The sequence below is a fragment of the Spermophilus citellus genome, assembly GCF_964194105.1.
Source record: "Spermophilus citellus genome assembly, chromosome: 1".
Lineage (NCBI taxonomy): Eukaryota > Metazoa > Chordata > Mammalia > Rodentia > Sciuridae > Spermophilus > Spermophilus citellus.
This window is the reverse complement of record NC_138182.1, coordinates 12,936,319-12,954,519: the sequence shown is the minus strand read 5'-3', so window position 1 is coordinate 12,954,519 and position 18,201 is coordinate 12,936,319. Positions and strand designations below refer to the sequence as shown.

Genomic DNA, 18,201 nt, shown 5'->3' with positions numbered 1-18,201 from the left:
TGGCAAGTTGAAAGCCAGTCTCAACAAATTAGTGAGGCCCTAAGCAACTTAGTGAGATCCTGTCTCAAAATAAAAATTTTTAAAAAGGCCTGGGGCTGTGGCTCAGTGGTTAAGTGCCCCCGGGTTCAATCTCTGATACCCAAAACAATAACCACCCAGTGGGGGTATCCTTTATTTCAAGGCCATATATCCTGATATGCTGAGAGTATTTACTCAGGAAGATTCCAGAGCACTGATGAGGGGAGGCCAGAGATGATTAGAGGCTGGGTCAGGTCATTCGGGTTCCCAGAGGGTTCCCTAAGACCTGTCGACTGATCTTTACAATATAATAGCTGTCACACAGGTCACCAGGATCAACAAGGACCCCAGGCCTTCAGACACAGGCAGCTCTCCGCTGCTCTGTGACAGATCTCAAAGGCCATGGATGAAAAACAAACCTGACATAGAAACAGATCTTGAAGCCACCCCTGGCTATACAACAGGCCTCCTGGCTTTAATGTCTTTTGTTAGATATGATTTCAAAATATGTAAATTATAGACCCTTTTGTGGTTGCTTTGGCTATTGCTTGTTAAGGGCAAACTAAAAAGGCAAGAAATTCTTTTAGCATGAAGAAATGCACTTAATGAGTTCCAGAAACTTAAAATGAATTGCCTCAGCCCTCTAATAGTCATCTGGATGCCATCGATGGCATTTTGTTAGACAGGCATTTAATTAGAGGAAGTCTGTGGGCCAGATTCTTCCCTCCACGTGAGATTCATCTTTGGGAATTTCTCACAGATTTATCTCACCAAGTTGCTCCACGTGGCCTGCACTTAAAATGTGAATGATAACAATTTTTCTTCTCAAGAACTTCTTTGAAGATTCAAACCAAGTAATGATTAAAAGTCAGGTTTGCAAAATGAAATGAGGGCACCAGCCCCTCCGTTTCCACTGAGCACATGTAGTCCAGTCTGTCCTGAAGATGCATTGGGTATTAGACCTGGCACCCTTTCTCATCGTGTTGTCAGTCAGTTTCTAAAGGAGGAAAGTCGAGATATTCAACTGTAATTTTACATGTTGGTAGAACTGTTCTGAATGTTCATAGAGATCCCTTTTTCATATGTAGAAACGGTGATCAACATGCTTGTAATCAATTTTTTTATTGAAAATATTATCTCACATTTTAACATAGAATGGGTTTAGAACTGTAGCTGTCAACCAGGGAGCCATGGGGTTCCAAGTAGATTGAGCTTAAAACCAAGAAATTAGGAGTCCCTTAACCATCAGGTTTATTTTGTCTTATTTGCTTCAAATTCAATCACTTGGCTTTGCCTGGGCCCTTATTCTAATTAGCTAGACTTGCAAGACCTCTCTCAGTCTCATTCCCAAAAAGGGCTCCTTTTTTCTGGACCCCTCTCTTGTGCACATGCATAACTCCTCTGGTAGTCATGAGCTAACCATCCGAGAGTGGCCTTCATTATGGTTCACTTCATAGGCATCAGTCTGTCCTACTGAACCTAAATTTTGTCAAGGGAATTACAAAAGAGTCTTGGTAGGCAATCTTTATAATAGAGACAGCTTCTTTGAACCTTAGGCAAACATTTTTTAAATAATCCATTGCTGGTGGCTCTTTGAGTTTTATAGTCAAAGTTTTTGGCCAAACCCATAAGAAAGGAAAAATGTGGAGGAAAAAAATAAAAGAACATTTGGAAGGAAAGGTAGAATGAATTTTATGATCCATGAGTGATTAAAGAAATTTACTCTGGCGACAGCAAAGGATTGGCACAATTTTTTCCTGTTAATTTAATTCCATCTATTTCGGTATGATTGGCTTTAAGTCAGGGAAATGGGGTCTCCAGGGAACACTTGTGCATACCTCAAATACCAGCTGCTGGTGTTTAAACCAGAGTCCTGACTCCTAGACCAAAATTAGCATGGCACTTGATGTTAACAGTTTTCTTTCATTAAAAAAAAAAAAAAAGGATAAAAAAAGATCATCAAAAGCAAAACGATCTCCATGATGGATTGGACATGGAGGTGGCCTAGAGTCACCGACAACAAAGATTAACAGTGTCCCAGTTGCCACCCATTCATTGGATGTCTACCTGAGCAGGGCACCTGTTTCCTTGTAACCTGGAGAGAGGTTTCCAAGCATTTCCCCTGTGGACAAAGGCTATAATGTAGAGTTGTATATCATATCCTTTGGCGTGGGGGGAGTTTTGTTTTCAAAAGAGATCTTCATAAAATAAATAGCACCTTACTCCCAGAAAACTGTAGATGAAACCTTCCACACAGGAGCTTGTTTTTTTTCTCATGAAAGCTAGTGAACGCCTCAGTGGAAGCTAGGAAAGAGCCAGAAAATCTTTTCCTGACAGCTTTCAAAATTGCAGAGACTCTGATTTGCTCAGGATAACTGCAGCACGGATTGACTGATGGCATTGGTCATCGAAGCATACCCGGAAAGGGAACCCGAGGTGTCGAGGCCTCTGGCCTTGGATTATGATTTCCAGTGGACATCAGCTCATTTGCTTCTTAGTGAGGACCCTGGGTCAGGTTACTCTGCTCTGCCTTGGGGGAGGCAGGAGGAATCAGAAACAGTGGTGAACATGGGGCACCTGGTCGATTGCAAGCTGGTCCGAGAGGCTCACTCTGCAGAGCTAGTGTTGCTTCTGTGACCAGGGACAATGGCACTGGAGGACATGGGAGTGTGCTGATAGAGCTCGGTGCTGTGATTGCAGAACATGCAAAATGCAAAGTCCACAGACTAAGGAGTGAGCCAGGACCACCGGGTGTGGGTGGCCGAGAGGGGACTCTGAGGTCGTCAGTCTGCTTGATTAGGGATCAGAGCTGCTAGTTGGCTTGAGAATAGGAAAGAGCATCAGGGTCATTTAGGAGCCTGTGGTAGAGTGGCAACCTGTCATTACTCACAGACAAGCTTTTCTGGCTCACGAAACCAAGCTGACAACTCTTTTCTCCTGGGCTTCCAAGTCCCTTTGTAAGGAACAAAGTGTTTGCCACTCTGCCTGCAGGGACTTAGAGAAAGGCCAAAGACAGGTCTTCCGGCTCTCTCCAGAAGCACCTCGAGTGGCTGGCGGATTGAATCCCTCACTCTTACCCCTTCCTGCTTGGAAGGTTTCTGTGGAGCCTCACTAACCCAGTCTCACCAGCTTGGCCTCTGCTATTAACCCAATTCCCTCCTGTTCCTCTGTGTTAATACTGTATTACTATTTAATACTGTAGGTGATGTGTTTTATTAAAAATTTCTAATACACCAAATTAATTTTTAAATAGAAAAGGCTGGGAACTTCATTCTCATTTTTGTCATTTGTTTAATAAATTCGAGGAACATTTTCTGTTGCTCCATTGTGCGCAGTGTTTTGTCGGCATGGACCTATGGGGGGGGGGGGGGAAGCTTTGTTTTCAGCATTCCGCCTTTATCCTGGAGCATGGCGCGTCCCCTGTCCCCTGCATTGTTGGAGCGCTGTCTGATGTCTTTTTGTTGTTGTTTAACACGACCGCAGCCCGGTTTGTATTGTAACAGCATTTCCTCCAGGACGCAGTGATCCTGTCCGCTCAACAGCTCGCTGTCTCACAGGCACATCCCAGGTGGGCCGTGTTTCTCTAAGGGGGGGGAGGAAGGAGATGAAGATGTGAATTTTCTGGCACTTTATACTGTGGGCAGTGCTTGATGGAAGGCCCGTGCAGGTGAACAGGATCACTGTAGCTGGGGGAAAGAGCTCATGGAAACAGAGCGCATCTGTGCCGGCAGCTTACATAGGGAGCTCAGACAGCTGACCAAGAGATGGGCCTCCGCATCCTGAATGAGAACATCGATTTAAATGGGGATAGGGAACTTCACCTAGCCACGTGTGGTGTTGCACACCTGTAACCCTGGCAACTTTGGGAGGCTGAGGCAGGAGGATCTTAAATTCAAGGCCAGCCTCAGCAACTTAGGCCCTCAGCAACTTACCAAGACCCTGTCCTAAAAATAAAAAGGGCTAGGGATGGGGCTCAGTGGCAAAACACCCCTGGGTACAATCTCCAGTACCAAAAAGAAAAGAAAAAGAAAATTTCACCTAGGCTGTATCTATCAGAATTTAGCCATGAGTTTGTTTGGGTGGGAGATAGAGAACTGCTCCCCCCCCACACCCACACACCCACACACAGAGCTCAGCCCCAGTTGGCTTCTTGGGGCCAGTAGCTATTTCACCTTTTGATGAGTACCCAAGATGTACGTTCCCACAGATGCTGTCTGCTTCTATTTTCTCTCCACTGCATACAAGTGCAGAACCTCAATAAAGCATGGATTTCTACCACCACCAAGATTTCTGGCTTTTCCAGTAACAATGGGCTTGGTGGCTCTTTAAGCATGGAACCCCAAACTCATGTAACAGTGTGTGCACGCTATTAATGTCTCTTGTTAACCTAAACTGAAGAGGCTTTCACTTGTTCTATCAGGTGTCTTGCTGTAAGAACTATCCATTGTAACTGTTCTTTCCCACTGATGGCTGAAGTTTTGTCCCGAGCACAAGATGGTATTTCTCATTGCTACGAAGCACCACGTTCCCCAACCCAAACACCTCACCGCCACCCGACCACCACCATCTTCAATCAGGAGGATTCTCCTTTCCTTCTTTCCCATCTGCAAGAACGAGCTTGTGGTTGTTCCCTGCCATTTCTCCATTAGTGACGTCTGTCTCTTTATTTTCCCGCACCTCGCCTCCTGGTTGCTTTTCTGAATTGCTTGATGATGAGCCGTGAAGTGGATGCTTAGCGGCCTATAAAAACTTTTCTTAAAGGAACTGGGTCTGAGAAGCACACACACATGACCCTGGACAGCCTAAGGTATTGAGAAGAGGACACCACCACCGACCTTGGTAATCCCGTCACCTGGTTTCTCTCGGGGGACCTTGTAACTTCCACCAAACACTGCCAGCTTTTTTAATTTTAGATTCCATCCAGCCACCTAAATCAGACCACCTCTGACTTAGCATGATACCAATCTCTTTGGATGACCAGCTTTCAAAATAGATCATCTCTAGAGATTTATTGACCCCTTTTTTAGAGAGAGGTTGTGGATTTTATAAGAGCCTTTTAAAAAATTGATGAAAACCTACATTTCTAATGGATTTCCTACATGTGCCTTGGGAACATATTCTGGGTACATAGATTAAAGCTCTGGTTTCAAACCAAATAACAGGAGGCAAATCATGATAAATGAGTGGCATCGAGAAGCTTACAGAGGAAGTCATTTTACTTGAGGGAATACTGGAGAAGTTTTGAAAAGAGAAATTGGGAAAACAATCAATGTCCTCATTTTTTATCAATATTCTTATTCTCATATATTTAACAAAGTGGCTGGATTACTATTTTTTAAATTACCAGATTTTTCTATTTCCCTCTTTTACAAGAAACAGACCACTTACCTAGTTAAAAATTAGAGATTACCAATTTTTTGACCAATTTACAAAATAGGGCATAACTAAGTGTTTGAAATGTCATTTTTACTACTTGAAAAATAGATTAGAAACTTTTTTCCTTTCCCAGAACTCTGCATTTGTTTTTAAACATTCAGCAGGAGCCCAGGAGGTAGATGGTCAATAGGAAGTTGGCTGACCGGTACCCTGCTGTCCTCCCAGGGCATTTCAGTACCCCTGCTGAGGAGTTGGGAAAGACGGTCTGCCAGTCCAGCCTCCCCAGGACCTGGGAGGAAGAATGATGAATGCATTTTAAACTAAAAGAGAGAAGAGCAAAGGCAGTTTCCAGGCTGGGTGATAAACTGAAATCCATAAATATAGCAGTGCTAATTTGAAGTTCTGTAATTGTTTGTGCGACAGGAAAATGTATATTAAGAAGGATTTTAAAAAAGCAATTACCGCAAATGCCTCCCTTGAGAGCATCCACAGTGGAGGTGTTGGCCACCCGGGGGCAACAGAAGCTCAGATCCTTTCCTAGAGATCAGTGGGGGAGGAGTGGTCATGAAATTAAGGGGAAGAGGCGAAGGATTTGGGAGTTATTAACCTGAAATGGACTGAATGCCTAAAAAATAAAAGCAGGGCACTTTCTGGAAGTAGGAAAGATATTTTTTGACACATTAGAAACTTCTAGAGGTTCAGGGCGTACCTGATCTTTTCCCACTCATTTTAAACTTCTTTCTACCTATTGCCTTAAAATCCAGGTGCTTCCTTCCAGAGTTCCCCCTAAATTATTTGCCTAGAGCTCCCTGAAGAAAGAAATTACTTTGTGTTAGTTCGTTGTAAAGGAGAAGTGATGAACATAGAAAGGCGTTCATTTAGTAGTACCACAGTTTCCTCTCCAGGTTGCCTGGGGCTGTGCCTTCAAAGCAGGTGACAGACTACAAGATCTGAACAAGCTTTGTAGTCCTGTACAGATCGACTTGGGTGTGTCTTATCTAACGATAGGACCACGTGCATTGACTTTTTTATAAAATGGACTACTTCAGTGAACATTGATTCCATGTAGTTCCAATAACTCTGTGACCTTGGACATTGGCTTTCTTTAGCACCCTCTTCACAACCGCCCTGTGTGGACACCAGTATTCTCCACACCCTGGCTCAAAGTCAAAAGAGAATTTTAATTACTCATCAAGCTGCCAAATTCTACTAATTGACCTTGTCAGCACATTTCATTCATTACTAATATTAATGAGTGATTTTTTTCTTTTTCTTTCTTTCTTTTTTTTTTTTTTTTTACTATGTCACCTGTAAAATTACAAAGACTTGAGTAGTTTTCTCTTACAAGGAGGGGAGGGGGCCTCTTTGCCATGACCCTTGCTCACATTTGCAAAATTGAACGTCAGAGATTCGGACCTTTGCCTTCCTTAGTCTTGCTGATAGATTTCTAGTTCAGACTATTGGATGTTTATTGATTTATTGGTCTTACAGTTTAAGTACATCCACTGCCTCTCCTTTTGTAGACCCTGTGAATAGACACAAACCCCTCTCAGGAAAAGGAAATTGGCCACCCTAATTTGGTCCTTCCCGTAGTGTGCATATTGCACATATAATGTAAGTGGATGCACGCATCTTTAGGCTACAGGAGGGATATGCAGTGATCGGTCACCCTGTCTGTGGGCCGGTCCTGAGCTGTCCCCTACCTGCCAAGGCCCACAGGTGACCATAATGCTCACATTCAGCCTTCCACTTCCTGTCTCCAGTTAGTGCAGAGAGGGTTCTTCCCAGTCTAACCAACTCTTCTTTGAAAGGTGTCGTCCCTTCTGGGCAGGTGACCTCTCCTGGAAGCAGTCTGTCAGCTTTCCTGCTCAGCCTACTCTGTACCAGGCTCTCTGGTGGGACTTGGCCAGGGTGTTCGCACTTGTCCTTCGGAGGGTGGAAGAGGTTGTATCTGGATGTGTGACTTGGTTTTCCGGGTTGCCGTGTGGCACTTTGCTTTCTGTCTGTCGCGGGTGCTATCCGGGGCCCGTGGTTCCTGCTCCCTCACAGCCCGCTCCCCCTTCAAGCTAGCCTCCTAACCACTTTTTATTCTTGCTCCAACTCTTTCAATGATGAGACGAATGCTTTTCTGTTCCACGTCACTGCCAACTCCAGGCCCAGCATGCTCTCACTTACAGCCGCCTCACCGGGTCTCACGCACAGTGCGAGCGCTGACGGTAAGCCCCAGGTTCTGCTCGGTGACTGGTGGATTACTAAAAAGGGACTCAAACGGCATCTCACAAATGCATGAAATGTTCTGATCTCTAGACAAACTGCCAGGATTTCTCTTTTCTATTCCTATTTGTAGTGATAACGTTTTCCTTCTTGTGATTTTTTTAAAAAAGAGAATAGTGTAGTACCTTGCAACGATGCAGTTTTAATATGTTGTCACTCTTTCTATTTGACAGGTTCCAATTCTTTCACAATTATTGTATTCAGTTGTGCACTAGTGTCAATAAAATTGACATTTGTGAAGCGATTTCTGGCCTTTTTCTCCGGGGTTTCCTGGGTCTGGTGGTGTGCGGGGTGACGGGGTCTCTACTAACACCAGGACTTCATTTCAGTGAGGTTTGTTTAAAATGGGAGGGTTTTTAAAAAAAAATTTTTTAATGCAAACTTCTTAAATCTGCCTTTTCCTTACATTTTCTAATCTTGTTAACCAAGGATCATTGGACTGACCACTTGTCAGTGGGGCAGGACATCTGTTCTTTGTTGTTTTCCAGATGCAGTGACACAGCTAAGTGGTCAACCTTGGAGCAGGGTGTGGGGGGAGGGGGACTCCCCTACAGTTCATTTCAAACGTACTGCCCCTACTCCATCAGCTCCTTCCTAGGCTGCTCTGTCTTGTAATTTCCAATTAATAGACAAACAACTCCAGAGGAGAAGAGATGTCAGAAAAATGGGGGTAGGCCAGAAAATTGCTCTTTTCCCTTGGAGATCTTGAACAGTGTGCTGAGTAGCGATGAGCCTGGGACTGTATACTGAAAATGGAGGAAGCATTGACCTTGTCTTTCCTTAGAATGGTAACTTTGTTTACCAACACTAACTAGCTCATCTGCACTAGAATTATAAATGTACATGTTAGGTCAAAACAAACAGGTTAGAAATATATTTTGAAATAACCCATGTAGCCTCAATGGATTGAGGTATAGATGTTGGCAGAATTACATTGGCAGAACACCCTGTACACACCATCGTCCCCGGCTGACATATAATGGGTAATGTGTGCATTTTCATATTATTTAATGTGGTATCCTTTTTCAAGGACTGATTTCCTACCTGTTGCTTTTGACTCATAAAGAGGAACTGTGATAATATAATGACCTCCAGCTTGCATTTTCAAATGACCATTATTGCATGTAATATGATGCTAGTGTTTCTGTCCCAAACAGTGACAGACATGGAATGACATCACCAGGTATAACAAGCTTGCTCTGTTCTTCGTAGAGTGGGGAGTTAGTTGCTTGACCTCTCTGTTAGCTGTGCCCATTGTTACAAGATGTAGTCTGTCCTTGGTATACCAGTCCTTTAGATGCCTGTTAGTTTAGTTCTATTTTCTGCTCATTTTTCCATGTCTTCTTGTTATAGAGATACTTTGTCTTTCTTGGGTAATTCTTAAAGATAAAAGCAGTAGTTAAGAGATGAAAATGTGATGGTGGGATGCCCTTTGCTTTTAAGCTATTTTAATTGTTATTGTGCAGAGTTCTGTCTTATCCTTAATAACATAACTGAGGCACCATTGAATTATGCATACTATTAAGAAAGCCACAATTTAGGGAAAAAACTAGAAAATAATGAATGCATTGTTTGCCACGTGGTAGCCAAGGTTCTAAAGATCGGAAAAAGTGAAAAGTTGTGAATGGAAATCAAGTCCCAGAAGAAATTACTTTTTTTTTTCTTTAAAACTTTTCATCCCCAAACAGGCTCCCTGACTGGTAGCCCTCACCTTTCAGAGCTGTCCATCAACTCACAGGGAGGAACGGCCCCCACCAACGTGACCTTGTCTCCCAACCTGAGCCCTGACACCAAGCAGGCCTCTCCCCTGATCAGCCCGCTGCTGAATGACCAGGCGTGTCCCAGGACGGACGACGAGGAGGAGGGCCGGAGAAAGGTACCCTCGGGAACTGGCTAGCGTGTGCGTGTGTTTTTATTGTAGTAAAGTGAAATAACATAAAATGTACTGGTTTAAATTCGGTGGCATTCATACATTCTCAATGTCATGTCCATCTTCAAAACTTTTCCCTAACAAAGACTATCCTTATTAAATAAGAATTCACCCTTTCTAGGGCCCTAACAATCACCATTCTACCTTCTGTCTCAATGAGTTTGGCGAGTCTTGGGACCTCATATGAGTGGAATCATAGGTATTTGTCTTTTGTGATTGGCTTGTTCCACTCAGCATAATGTCCTCAAGGGTCATCCATGATGTAGCTGGTCAGAATTTCCTTCCTCTTTAAGGCGGAGTAATAGTCCCCTGTATGTGCCACATTTAGTTTCTCATTTGTTCACCACGGAGCAGACATGCTGTTACCACCTCTTGCTGGTATGAATAGTGCCTTTCTGAACACGGGTGTGCATGGATTTGTTGAGTCTCTGTTTCAGTTTCTTTGCGTACGTACCCAGAGGTGGGATGATGTGGAGTCCCATGGGAGGATGGCAGGCTGTGGGGACTTCCTTTTACTCGCTATTTAAAGAAAAAGAAAACCCTATGGCCAATCGGCTCCCAGGTGCTCACTGATCGACTCCAGGGAATCCCATCACCATATCACAAGCTGATGGCACCCTGGTCCCTTTCAATCCAGCCATCCTTGCTATTCCCACAAGTGTAGAACTCCCATTTTTTGAAACTTAACAAGCATTGACGATGCAAGCCATGTCACCAGGAAATGGACCCTAGTTTCCTTGAAAGGCTGAATGACTGACATTTGACTAATCTGATTCCTTTAGCGGATGGTAATCTTTACGTGGAAGGAAACGTTCCAACATTGACCATATTCTCAATGGAGAGATCCATTATTTTTTTCTAGTTCCTTTAAATACAAAAATAAGAGTGTGTTTAGTCTTAATGCTGGCCAACCAAAGATCATAAGTTAATAACGTAGCTTTAACTAGGACTTTCTAATAATCAGGACATTCTCAGAGACTCTCACTCAAAAACTATCATTGTGTCTTGTTTCCGTTGATGGATTTTGCAGAGATTCCCAACCGACAAGGCATACTTCATCGCTAAAGAGGTGTCCACCACTGAGCGGACGTATCTGAAGGATCTTGAAGTCATCACTTCGGTATGTGCAGTATTTCCCCAACAGCATTAAATTATATGACTTATCTAAACTAATACTCAGCTTGGCAAGAAGCTGGAGCTCATTAAACGTTAGGTTCTCTGACTTCGATTGGAGGATTTTAATTCTGAGTTATAGAAAATTAAATGCTAATAGTATATTAAATTCGGAATATACTCCATAAAAATTTTTGTAATTGTGGTTTTTAAATGTAAAGGAAAGACACTCCTAAAATAGAGAAAATTAAAATTGAACGTTTTGCTGTGTGCGTGCACCAATCTGGAACATTTGGGGTTTGCCGATTGTCAGGCATAACTGATTATTCATGAGCTCAAGGGCAACCTCAAAATGAACAGGAGCCTCATTTTATCTGTGACAATAAGTGAAGTTATGTCAGCAAAATCTGTCAGAGGCTGCCTTTCATTATGGTAATCAGTCCTGTTTAGTCCTGGAAACAAAGACCGGGCATTCCAGATGACCTTCTGACCTTTGGATTCTGGGAAAACACCCTTTGGGAGGTACGTGGTACTGAGTTTGTATATTCTGAGATGCGACTTGTGTTCGGCCTCAGCAGGTGCCCCATACACACTGTGGAATCCTGTCCCCATGTACCTCTACAACCAGAGTGACTGTGCAGGCAGCTGCTCTGTCCCCGGGTTGGCCACCTGCACGCTCAGCATCTTGATGTAGGAACAGAGGTGGCAGCTGCTACGGGGTGACTGTCCAGGAGTGGGCCGGAATGGAGGTTTTCACGCAGGCGTGGCCCATTTAAGAGACTTGTCCTGGCTTCAACAGTCCTTGGGTGACAGATTTTAGAAAGCGATTATGTAGAGAAGGGCGTTCTCCGTCAGACAGGAAAGGGAAAGGCCCGGTTCCCTGCTGCCCCTGGCAGGCTGAACATCTGGGGGAGGCCGGAGGCCCTGGCCTCCAGTCACACTGGGCTGCACAGGTGTGGCTCCTGGATACAGGTGCCATCGTCCACCTTCTCACCTCTAACTCGTCCTTCTTTCGTTCCCAGTGGTTTCATAGCACCGTGGGCACAGAGGACGCCATGCCCGAAACATTGAAAAGTCTCATTTTCCCGAATTTTGAACCTTTGCACAAATTTCATACCAATTTTCTCAAGGAAATCGAGCAACGACTGGCCCTGTGGTGAGTATACTGATATTTAACGGCACCTCCGTGCCATTTGACACTGCAGCCCAGAGCAGAGCAGAGGTCAAGGGCAAGAAACTGGCTTAAGACGAGCCAGCCCTAAAAAGATTTAAAAAAAAAAAAGGTACTGGGGACTGAACCCAGGGTGCTTTAACACTGAGCTACAATGCCAGCCTTTTTATTTCCAAAAAGAGTCTCACTAAGATACTTGTCATCTCACTAAGTTGCTGAGGTCAGCCCCAAACTTGTGATCTTCCTGCCTTAGCCTCCCACATCTCTGGAATATCAGGAGTGCACCATGAGGCCCAGCTCCCTAACAAGATTTTTAGTTAAATTCTACACCTATTTAAATCTCATCTTCATTTTTTCTCCCCTTTGGTTTACAATTCTTCAAACTGCATTTTTTATGATAATTACCACAAAATAAAGGTAATTGCTTTTGGAGGGGTTGGGGGGGGGCTCTAAGAGTAGAGGCCCATGGAGGGTTTGAGGGGTGTTGGCAATATTTCACTGCTGCTTGCTTTGCAATTATTTGTGAAGTGCCTGTGTGTCTTATGACAGTTTTTTTGTTTAACAGCATTTTGACATCTACAAAGCTCTGTGCAACACAAACACACATACACACACATACACTTTTACCTTGATTTATCATAAGGATGTATTTTGCTATATGAAATGAATGGACAGACATGCAGTGCATAAATAAAACACTAGAAAGTGCCCAAACGTCCGTCAACAGAAGATTGGTTAAGAATGATGTTAAATCTGCCCACTAAAGACCAAATACACTCAGTACCTGAGAGATGAGAGGGAGATACAGAAACATCTGGAAAAACTCTGAATGGTGTAGAAGGAAAAATCTGAGGCACCTTTACCTAAAATAGAACCTTCTATCAAAAACAATTTCTATGGGATTTTTTAAAGCTAGGTGAAGTAGACACATGGGAAGTGGATTGCAGGGAAAAGCTAGCAAGCCCTTCTCTGCTTTGGACAGCTGTCAACCCCTTGGGGTCCATGTCCTCGCAATGGGTGAGAATCTGGTTGAAAGTGGCCTTGGGGACACTTAATGACTATGGGGCCTGCAGGGCCCTGTCTAGGGTGGTCTTGCCTCAGGTGACCCCCGACTGTAGCCTTCAAATCTCACTTCACAGAGCTGCTCTTCTGCTCTGTGAGGCGGGTGTGAGTGTCTGATCCCCCTCAGAGGAGCCCAACTTTGAACCTTTTTTTATACCTGGAGGATAATTTGTGTGCACTTTTCCATCCTTTGCAAGAACAAGGAGGAAGCATTTTACTCAGAGGCCCTGCGGGGGGTGGCGGGAGGAGCACAGAATTGAGAAGTCACAGATACGACAAAGTCAGCTCACTGAAATTGGGAAAAAGCAGAAATATCACTTCAAGAATCTTGTGCATGTAAAAGAAACACCACTTTTCAAAAATTAAAAAAAAATCTACAAAATTTAACTTCCGAAACTTTACCTGGAACTTTCACGTTCTGCCATGTTGCTTCGTCACTGGACAAAGGTGAATGACGCTCTTGTAAGGGGTCAGAGACCTTTCCATTGCTGTCTTCTGGCCAGACGTGTATCAGTACAGACCTTCCGGACACTGTGGCAGAGTCACGTGTGGCAGTTGGTTTGAATCACGTTGTAGAGGTCACATGTAGGAAATGCCAATAGGTGGTCCCCTGACATCCTACCGCAGTGGCTTTGGCAGGCTCCTACGTTAATGGGCACAGCCAGAGAACGTTGAAGCATTGCCCGGCATTTTAGGAACAAATGCCATGTTAATGGGTCTGTGACTATAAATCTTTAGCATCTGGCGCTTACCTGCAAAAGAACATCCAGTTGCTTAAACATTAGCTATTGTCATTTGATTCCCAAAGGGTCTTCCTTAATGATCTTCCAAAGGGCCATACTTCTACGTGTGTTCTCCTGAAGACAACAAAAGCATGTGAAAGACTCAAAACTAGTCAATGTGTAGCTCAGTTGACATGACCTTCAGTGACCTTGCAATAGCAGGCCAAACCAAATAGCCGATGCTCCTCAGGGGTGAATGTAAAGCTCAGCAATCAAGGTCAGCTGGTCGATTTCTCTAGTGCATGATGAGGGAGGCCAGGCTTGGCAGGGACTGGGAGGGAAAAGGCAGGGTGTGCGTGAGCTCAGGGGAAGCCCCTGTCCCTCCATACCTGTAGGATGGAGGCTACTTGTTAAAGTCACCCCGGAACCTTTAAAAAACCTCCACCAAGCAGAACCCAGACCAATGGCATCAGGCTCTCTGGAGGGTAGAACTAAGCAGATCTTTTGTGCAGCTTCCCAGGTGATTCTCATGTGTACAGAACCTTTGCCCGGGACCCATTATAAAGAGCCCAGAGCATGAAAAACAATGCGTCCCTTCAGACTTCAGGCCCAAAGCTCGTGCGGATTCTACCCCATCTCTGAGGTTCACGTTTGAAATAGGATAAGGAGGTTGCATTCCTCTTAAAAAAGAAGGAAAAGAGAGGAAGAAGGGTAATTTGGCCTAGTGTAGAGAAGACTTTAGAAAACCCAACACCCTTCAAACACTTGCAGGCTGGTCCTGAGAGAGGAGTAAGTGTCATTTTGTACCAGGAAACAGAACAGAAATAAAGGAGTGAAATTTCAAAGAAGCACCTTGGGTCTGTAAACAGGAAAGGGTTCCTGGGGCTGTGACAGCGAGCGCCGCCGTCTGGGGTCCTCCTGCAGAGGGCGCTGTGCCTTCCAGAGGTGTTTATTAAATGAAACCTCAGACCCAGGAGGGCATCCAGGTCATAGGGGGCCGAAGGGTTGAGAAATGCAGATTACCTGGTCATGCTCAGCCCTCCAGAAGCAGTACTTTGAGGGTGAGACCCAGAAATGTGTGTTTTAAAAGTACTCCTTGGGGTAGTTAAGATTAATATCTTTTTTGGAAGAATTGACCCTGCAGTTCCTCCAGCTAATTTTAGAGCCTGTGGTTCTTTGGTTTGCATTTCACAGACTGGGTACAAGTCTTGTTTCTGTATTCTATAAGCCTGAAGGAACAGATGAATGAATAAATGAATGAGTGGGTTGGTGTCCCTCAAAGTTCCATATGTGGCAGACATAGTCTCCAGGGTGGTACTTTCAGGAGGTGCCATGGACCTCTCTCTTTCTGCTTCCTGACTTAAAATGTGGCACTTCTCCTAAAGGCACTCCCGTCATTGCCATCCACTATCCACCCAAAAGAGGCCAAGGTCCGACCTTCTGATCTTGAACATGAACCTCCCAAACTATGAATAAACCCTTTCTTCATAATTAGCCTGTCTCAGGTATTTTGTTACAGGAACGTGAAGCTGACTAATAAGGTAGGTGAGTGTGTGTCTGGATTTGCCCACAGGGACTTGAACTCTTAGAGCAGGAGGCAGGCACAGAGACAAGAGGGCCTGACTTCTTGTAGATGAGGGGCTACGTCTGGGTTAGACGCAAAGCACTTCTGCCAGTTTGGCCTTGGAGGACACGTGGGCTCTTAATGCCTACACAGGACAGGCCAACCCAGCTGAATACAGTCAGTGAAAAGAACAACTTACAGCAAGTTTCTTAAGGAAGGAGTTCACCCTGAGTCGCCGATTGGCGAGCTGTGCGTGGGCACCTGTGCGTGAATTCCTGTGTGGCTTGTGTGTCTGCAGGTGTATGTCTAGGCTTTCGTGTTGCGGTGGTATGGGGACATGGCTTGGCTCGCCCCAGATGCAAGGACTAGGACTTAGGCCCAGGCTCAGTCCACCTCAGGCCTGTGTGCAGCTGTCCGTGGGCCTGGCAGAGCCTCATTTCCTCATCTGTAAAATGTAGCTTTCTACCTCACAGGGCTGTCTCGCCAACTCAACAGGACAGTGTTTGGGAAGGCTTGGCAGGCTGCCCCCGCCCAACACGGAGAGGAAGGAAGCTAGCCGTTTTAAAACACATTTTTGTAAATTTTGAAATAATTTTAGACTGGAGGAGAGTTGCCAAGATGGTAGAGATTCTGTCCACTCCTCGCACCGTCACCCTGGCAGATCCAGTGAGAGGGAGGAGCCGGCGTTTGTGCATCACTATTAGCTAAACTCTAGGTCTTATTCAGGGATGAGATTTTCAGTGATTCCTGTTAGTGGAAATGCATCTGGAACGCACCCTGCACCAGGAATCCCCCAGAACCAGACACATAAACCATACCGTTGATACAGTCGTCACACGTGTCCCTTCAGTCCTCTGGGAGGCTGCAGTTTGCCTCCATCGCAGCCGGGGAGTGTAGGGGGAGCAAGATCAGGGAGCTTTCCAGCGTGATCAGGCCCAACCCCGGGTGGGTAAACACACCTGCCCTCTCCAGATGTCACCTTCTGCTGGGTAAACACACCTGAGCAGGGAGCCTGGATGCCCAAAGCCTGCTGCATGCTGGCAAAGGCCAGCTTCCCTATTTCTTCAGAAACAAGGAAAGCTGGTTTGGTGAGTTCTAAAAACTGGAAGAAAGCTTTTCCTTTTGAAAGCAAAGAGCCATTTACTCAGCTGTTCAAATGCTTCAGAGAAGGCCACTTACCACCAACCTCAGGCATTCTGGGCAGACTTCAGATTCCAGCCCTGGGGTGACGGGCAGACGTTGGGCACAGGCTGGCCAGGTGACCCAAGGTAGACTGAGGCCTGCTGTGGTGCAGAGTGCTTTGGTGGTCTCCACAGTGTGCAGGTCTTCACCACCGGTCATAAGGCACTAGGGACAGTGGACCGTCATTCGGAGGCACGTAGAATCGGCTGTGGGGCACACAGAGTTTTCAGGGTGGAATCAACCACACACAAGCTGGGCCAGGCGCACTGGGAAAGTGCTGCAGAGCTCTATCCAGGAGGCCAGACAGCCTGGACGGTGCCACGTCCCTGAGCGGTAGGACTCAGACAAAGGGAAGGCAAGGGACCATCACCTTCAACTGTGGCTAACTGGGACGGTGCCCATGAAATTAAGAGAGAGACTCAGGAAGCAGAGAAGAAGCAAGGGGAGGTAAGCTTGGTTTGGGCACCATCATTCTGAGGAGTTGATAAGAAAGTCCTCCAGTGGTGGGAAATGAGAGTCCTAGGAAAGAAATGGGGCACCGGAGTGTGGGTTTGGAAATGAGGAGAATCAGACATTGAAGGAAGAGAACATGGAGAGCCACAGAGTCAGAGACGGACTCTTCCTGATCCTCGCTGCGAGGCAACTTTCCTTCTCCAGTGGGGAGTGTGACCAGTCAGCAAAGGAGCCCTGAGAAGCCACCAGAGTCAGGAAAGAAGAGCCCAAGGGTGGAGGGTCCCAGGGGAGAGCAGCTGGTCACCATGAGGCCAGGGCGGGCTGATGAGGGTTCCTGGTGTTCAGGAGCCGCGGAAGCGGGGTCTGCAGGGGGGAGATGCCGGGGCAGAGAGGAGGCTCTTGGGGTGGGACCCACTCCGGCTGCAGGCAGGAGTTCCACAGGTGGAGCAGCTTTTCTCCGGTGACGTTCGCTGGCTGAGGCAGAGTGGTCATGGCAGAGGGTCAGAAATTGTTTCACCGTCCCGAGGATGTTCCGTGTTCATAGAAGCCCCAGGGAAGAAAGAGAACAGAGGTTAATCTTTTCCTCTTCATTCTCTATGCTCTTAGAAGCTTAGAGTCTTTGCCTTCATATCGTTAAAGATAATCGTGAGGATTTCTCAAAAAATTAAACAGAATTGCCATGTAATCCAGCAGTTCCACTCCTAGGAATATGCCCCAGAAATTGAAGGAAGGGACTTGGACAGGTAATTTGTACATCAGGATTCACAGGAACGTCGTTCACAGTAGCCAGGAGGAGGAGACAACCGTGTCCTTTGACACAGGAATGGATAGGCACCTCGTGGTCCCTGCAACAGTCATGTCATGTAGACCTTGATACGTGTGCCATAAGCCAGGCCACGAGCGAACACAGGGGTTAAGTTCCCCTTTTAAAGATCCCTGGAACAGTGAGGTTCACAGAGACAGAGAGTGGAATGGCTCCAGGGGAGGAGTGGGGAGCCGTGTTGAATGCGGACAAGTTTCCCTTGGGAAGAAGAAAGAGTCCTGGAGGTGGATGTGGGGATAGCTGCACACTTACAGGTGGTCACGATGGTGAGTGTGGTGTTACGCACAGTTCCTCACAGGTTTACAAAGGGTAGGACTCATAGGGTGTCCAGTGCCCCATGAGATGGAGCCTTCAGAACTGCTTTGCACATGGCTGCTGCGCCTGCGTGTTTGCTGTGTCCTGCTGCCCCTGTGTGTTTGCTGTGTCCTGCTGCCCGGGGCCTCCTGGGGCTCATCCCTATGACCCATGCTCAGCTTCAGGAGGCAAGTGGGATTGCAGGAGGAATGGCCTCCT

At 45.8% G+C, this 18,201-nt stretch overlaps 1 protein-coding gene and 1 long non-coding RNA gene across 6 annotated transcripts in view; one reads left to right on the top strand and one right to left on the bottom strand.

The window, feature by feature from the left end:
• The window catches only part of FARP1 (FERM, ARH/RhoGEF and pleckstrin domain protein 1), a 265,707-nt gene that overhangs the window by 217,793 nt on the left and 29,713 nt on the right, over nt 1–18,201 (top strand). For 3 of the 5 annotated variants that reach the window (XM_081294149.1, XM_081294147.1, XM_081294145.1), the window contains exons 14-16: nt 9,357–9,544; nt 10,629–10,718; nt 11,734–11,867. In XM_081294149.1, coding sequence (XP_081150275.1) covers nt 9,357–9,544; nt 10,629–10,718; nt 11,734–11,867 — 412 coding nt within the window. The remainder of the gene's footprint in view (nt 1–9,356; nt 9,545–10,628; nt 10,719–11,733; nt 11,868–18,201) is intronic. The other 2 variants (XM_081294148.1, XM_081294146.1) reach the window with 1 other exon arrangement.
• On the bottom strand, nt 1,952–18,089 carry LOC308648968. Its single transcript, XR_014021946.1, has 2 exons — nt 13,347–18,089; nt 1,952–3,601 (listed from the first exon to the last, which is right to left on the bottom strand). It is a non-coding gene; the product is annotated as an uncharacterized lncRNA (long non-coding RNA).